The 4,949-nt window shown below is 41.6% G+C and overlaps 1 protein-coding gene across 2 annotated transcripts in view; it reads right to left on the bottom strand.

Moving 5' to 3' along the window:
• Nucleotides 1–4,846, bottom strand: part of prmt3 (protein arginine methyltransferase 3) — a 52,926-nt gene extending 48,080 nt beyond the window's left edge. The window contains exons 1-6 of one of the 2 annotated variants that reach the window (XM_035652370.1): nucleotides 4,765–4,846; nucleotides 4,400–4,538; nucleotides 2,750–2,832; nucleotides 2,613–2,662; nucleotides 2,334–2,439; nucleotides 340–505 (exon numbers count right to left, since the gene is read on the bottom strand). In XM_035652370.1, the coding sequence (XP_035508263.1) occupies nucleotides 340–505; nucleotides 2,334–2,439; nucleotides 2,613–2,662; nucleotides 2,750–2,832; nucleotides 4,400–4,538; nucleotides 4,765–4,786 (566 nt within the window). In that variant the 5' untranslated portion in view covers nucleotides 4,787–4,846. Of the gene's footprint in view, nucleotides 1–339; nucleotides 506–2,333; nucleotides 2,440–2,612; nucleotides 2,663–2,749; nucleotides 2,833–4,399; nucleotides 4,539–4,755 lie in introns of both variants that reach the window. The other variant, XM_035652369.1, reaches the window with a different exon arrangement.
• Between the last annotated feature and the right edge of the window lie 103 nt (nucleotides 4,847–4,949).

The raw sequence follows: 4,949 nt of genomic DNA, 5'->3' as shown, positions 1-4,949 counted from the left end.
CCCCCCAACCTCACTCTTTCTGTAATTTTCCCTTATTGCCCCCCCTTCCTGCCTCCCCTCCTCACTTTAACCTCCATGCTGCAGTGGAATTTTCCCTTCCCTTTTTTTATCTTTCCCCTTCCTCCAAACTTCTCCCACAAGGTACTCTAGATGGTGTTTCTGCAATACTGGGTTCACTGTGTCCCCCTGCTGGCCCCAGGAGGGTAGTGCAGAAGTAAAGCAACACGGAGTACATTGCAAGCTCTCAAGAACATAAAAAGAAAAGAATCAACCCGATATTCATAAGAAATAAACTAATAGGAATAACCTAATTAATCATGAGACAGAAACATTGCTTACTTAAGTTTGTGCAGGTCATCCATGGCTCTGGCCAGCGCCTCCTCTGAGGAACGGGCTCTCTCCTCAGCGGTTTGTGCCCTCTGCAGCAGTGCATCATGGGACTGGGCCCCAGACGACTGGCTTGTCAACAGGCTCGACCCTTCACTGCCACAGAGCTCCTCAGGGTCTGCCAGAAACACAAAGAGGGAGAGACAAATGGAAGTAAAACATGTAGGCTGAACACAGTGACTAACTCCAGCCTCTGATCTTCCAATTACATTATTTAATGTATGCTGTTATTTGTATTTATACACTGCATGTTTTGTCTGGCTGTCTCTAGAGGGGTTCAACAAAATGTTAAAAATAACAACAATCCACCCAATAACTCCATAAAATAAATGGTTGTTGCTTTTGTTTGGTCTGTTTTATTCCTGCCAACATTTGGCAAAACATGAAATGAGGTCACACCCACACATTTTCAGCAGCTACACGTGGAGCACAAGCTCAAATATCAATTATAAACACCATCAGAGAGGAGGCACAGAGACCAGTTTCTCCTGCCAGGGCAATGCAGCCAAAAGACAAGCTGGGAGCTGAATAAGGTACGTCACTCATGCTTTTCCTCAAACAGCAAATCTGTCAGTCCACTGCACTAATGCGCTCTTCACCTACAAAACTGAATCCTGCTCTTTCTCCGAGGGCTTTACAAAGGGAAAAAATTCCAGTTGGAATATTGCTGAACACGGCGGCGCTTCTTTTTCATCCTGCTCCTACCTCTGTCATTATTCATAACATGCGGCCAATCTGTGGTCCCTTTATGAGAACATAAATACACATATTAGAGGCGATTTAGTGCTGCGTGACCGGCTGTCGGTCAGCGGAATTTTATTTTTCGCACGTAGGTCCTGATTATGCGCTGATGATGCAGGATGACAGTCGCCAAATCAGTCCAATTAATGACTTCTCTTTATGACTTTGTGTTTCCTCCTTTTGGTTCGTTTGTAAAAAGCTAGTGGGAACATGAACCCAACCAGAACTAAAATCCAACAATGTATTTAGCATTTTTTCCCTTGGTCTGGAACAAATGAGCCAAACTACAGGTGTGATATCACCCACAGATAGAGGACAGTGATCTGAGACACTTGTTCAACAGCCTTGTTAAAGCAACATCCAGAAGTAGAAAAAGAATTTGTTCATGTTGTGAAAAAGTACAGCAACAGTAACAGAATGGGAGAACGAGCCGTCCCAACCCAGTTTTCAGTAGCTTCGTTGCCCATTGCGAGACTGCACGATCATAGAGTCCAGACTGTGTTCGTATTTTTGTCGGTGGTCTTGTAGTGTGAGCAGTCACAGATTCTTTGCTATGGCTATCGTAGGTACAGTCAGGTAAAGATGTCTTCTGACAAATGTCATCAGTAGCATATTTACCTGTACGTGCATCGAACAAAGTGCTTGTTGGATTTCTGACAAGCATGTCGACTTTACACAGCGTTTAGCTCTGAGTGCGGAGGAGGAGAAAGTAAGGGTTTAAACATCTCTCTCAAGCTCTCTTAGTTCATTCTTCACACTACTACTTCTGGCACTTTTCGTGTGTACAACCGAGGGCAACACCATAAACGCCTTTCAGGAGAGACGGCCCAAAAGTGCATGTCCTTATCCCCATTTCTACAATTTGGCACCTCTCACCCCTCTCTATAATAACAGGCATTTCTTCCCGCTTCAGAATGTGACCATTCAGAATAAATATAAACACTTTTGCCTTTAAATTGTTTGGACAAAACTATGTTCAAACTAATATGTTTAAAGCGTACTGGAACCTTTATACACCTCTTTCATCTGGATCAGAGCTGAGACCCGGGACAAACTGCAAACGAGTACCAACAAGTACCATCCTGCTAAATGAGTTGCTAAGTGTGTGAGTTGCTTTAAACGTCTAAATACTTACTCCAACTGCAGCCAGTTACTCGAAAATTAAAACCTAACGTGTGTAATAAAACCTAAAGGAGATGCTGTACCTGTCTGCAGCAGGGGGTCGTCCTGTAGGACCGGTCGCAGGAAGTCTTCGCTCTCCCAGGGTAAGGGAGCATCTGGCAGCCCCGTCAGACAGGATGCATCACATTTCTATAACCACAGATTTGTTATTTGATTTCATTTTTTTTACTTGACTATGTTTCAACAGATGTTTTCTGTTGTTTTCTTGGATGAAATATTAACACTCACTATGCCCCATGGACACAAGGTATGAACAACACTTACAGCATGACATTTTAAGACTGAAGACAGACAGTACTTACCGTTGACCGTATGAAGTTGATCATCTTTATGTAACCATAGTCATCTAAATCTAAAGAGGAAAAGAAGGTTAGGCCATTTGAACGAAACGGAACAATCCTACGGTTCTTCAGTGACGCAGAGAGCTGTGTCCACTTACTATGTTTTCTTATCACGTCTACAAGATTGACCTGGTGCTCAGCTGTGCAGTGCTGCACGGTGGCGGGCACGGAGCTCAGCAACCTGAAACACAAAAGTGCATGAGTAAGAAAAGCAATCGGTTTCATTACAAACTCACTCGTATTCATCTTTTAAAAAAATAGAAAACAGACACTCAGATTTATTGGTTCATTGTATGAAAATGGATGTTTTGGATCAAAACATACAGTAGAGCAGCAACATGCAAAGTTAAACCTTTATTTTTATGAATAGTTATACTCCTATAAACACACTTGTCGTGGCTCTCGAGTTTGGATTTCCAATTATTATATCCGTTTACTGTATGTCACAGTCCTCTGGTTTTGAAGCAGGGAGAAAACAGTAATGAGGTTTGACTTAGTTTCAGCTGTGCAGACTGAACGAAAAACAAATGAAACAACAAAATAATCTTCCTTAGACTTATTTTGAGCTTATAAACAGAAACAACTAGTGACGGTGAAGACAGACAGCTGGGATTTCATGTCCGATAACTGACCGCTAGGTGAAACTTTGGATGCTGGGACCCGTACTTCTATCTCCTGAACAAATCATTCATCACAAAGGGCAAGAAGAGGTGTTTATGAAGCTTTTCCACTAGAGACGTACAATACCACTTTTTTTAGACCACATACAAGTACTTACATTTGGGTACCTTCTGATACAGACATGAGTATTTAATCATACATAACAGTTTTAACAACGAAAACGTGTTTTATTTTCCATCAGATGTTATCCACTTTGACTGTAACATATTAGATGCTGCCAATGTTGTTGTAAAAGTTGCTTAAGATATCTCTAAACTGCTGCCACTGCTTCTCCTCCACCTACCTGCTCGACTTACGAGAGGTTACATAATGTCACGCTGCCATAAAAAGGTATTAGGTGCAGTATCGGAGTAGTTTTATTATTACATTTACGAGTACATGAGCACAGTATGGGACCTGATATTAGTACTAGTGTGTCTAAAAAATGCCGTTTTTTGTCATGGGTGAACTAAAACTTGAACCTACTGTTTTATTTTTGTTTATCTGAGTTTAGGAAATCAGTCTGTTAAAGTTTCTATGGAAACACTGACAACTTCTGACCATTACATTGTGTGGTACACTTTTAACTTACAACATTTTGCATGGACATGTAGTACATTTAAATGTGTTTTTTATTTTATTTCATATTGTTGGCTTGGTTCTTTTAAATTGTGATAACACTCATATTTCTGCCCAAAAAACAATTATTTGAGTTAATATAAACACACTTAGACCATAAGCAGACATCCTCTAAACTCCAGGGGCTGATACCTTTATTAACAGCATTAGTAATTGGTTTCTCTGTTGAGGGTTGTATAAAAAGTGAATATTCAGTCTGAACACACACCTGTAGAAAGATAATTGGCTCTACCATCAAGTTTAATGTCATATCTGAAACTAATATGCAGTCTTATCACTTTTAATGAAAATGAATGAGAGGGGATGCTGAAAATAGGAATGAAGGTTGGGAACATCAGCTAAGGAAAGGAAATCACTGCAGTGGATTTAAAAAGGAAAAGCCTTGATGCAAATGTCCAGTGTATTTCTAAACATGCTGGCTGTGGTGAAACTCTGCAGTCTCCTCTCACCTGTCACAGAACAGACAGGTGACAGTAACCTGCTGGCCGTCCTCCTCCTCCATCCACTGCCACTGCTCTTCATCATCAATGTCATCATCATCCTCGCAGTCCGAGAGCTCCGGCATCCCGTCCGCATTTCCATCACCGTCTGTTTAAAAACAAAGCCACACGGTTACTTTGGTATTAGTGTTGATGCAAGATAAATTAGCTTTAGCGTTACAGGCGAGCAAAGCTGCTCACGCGTCGTGTAACGCCACTAAAGTCACCGTTCATTAACTATATGCGCAATATTAGTTAACGCCAGCCAAAATAGATATATGCATGTTTAACAGCTGCTGTTTGGGGCTTTTAAATCTGCTATTTACCACACTCACGTGGGTCTGTGTATTCTGCCATGCTGTCGCCTTGGTTGCAGTGGACTTCCTGGTGACGTTGTGTGACGTAAAGAAGGGCCGTGTGTAGAGAGTACTTCCAGGTGACCTCCACAAGATGTCGCCAAATGTTTTAGGTTTGTGACAACACCTGTGCTCTGCTGTCAGATGGATGGATGGATGGATGG

This window comes from Morone saxatilis, unplaced genomic scaffold (genome assembly GCF_004916995.1).
Source record: "Morone saxatilis isolate NCDOM2014 unplaced genomic scaffold, NCSU_SB_2.0 Contig11, whole genome shotgun sequence".
In the NCBI taxonomy this organism is placed as follows: Eukaryota; Metazoa; Chordata; class Actinopteri; family Moronidae; genus Morone; species Morone saxatilis.
The sequence above is the reverse complement of the archived record's forward strand: the minus strand, read 5'-3'. Positions and strand labels throughout refer to the sequence as shown.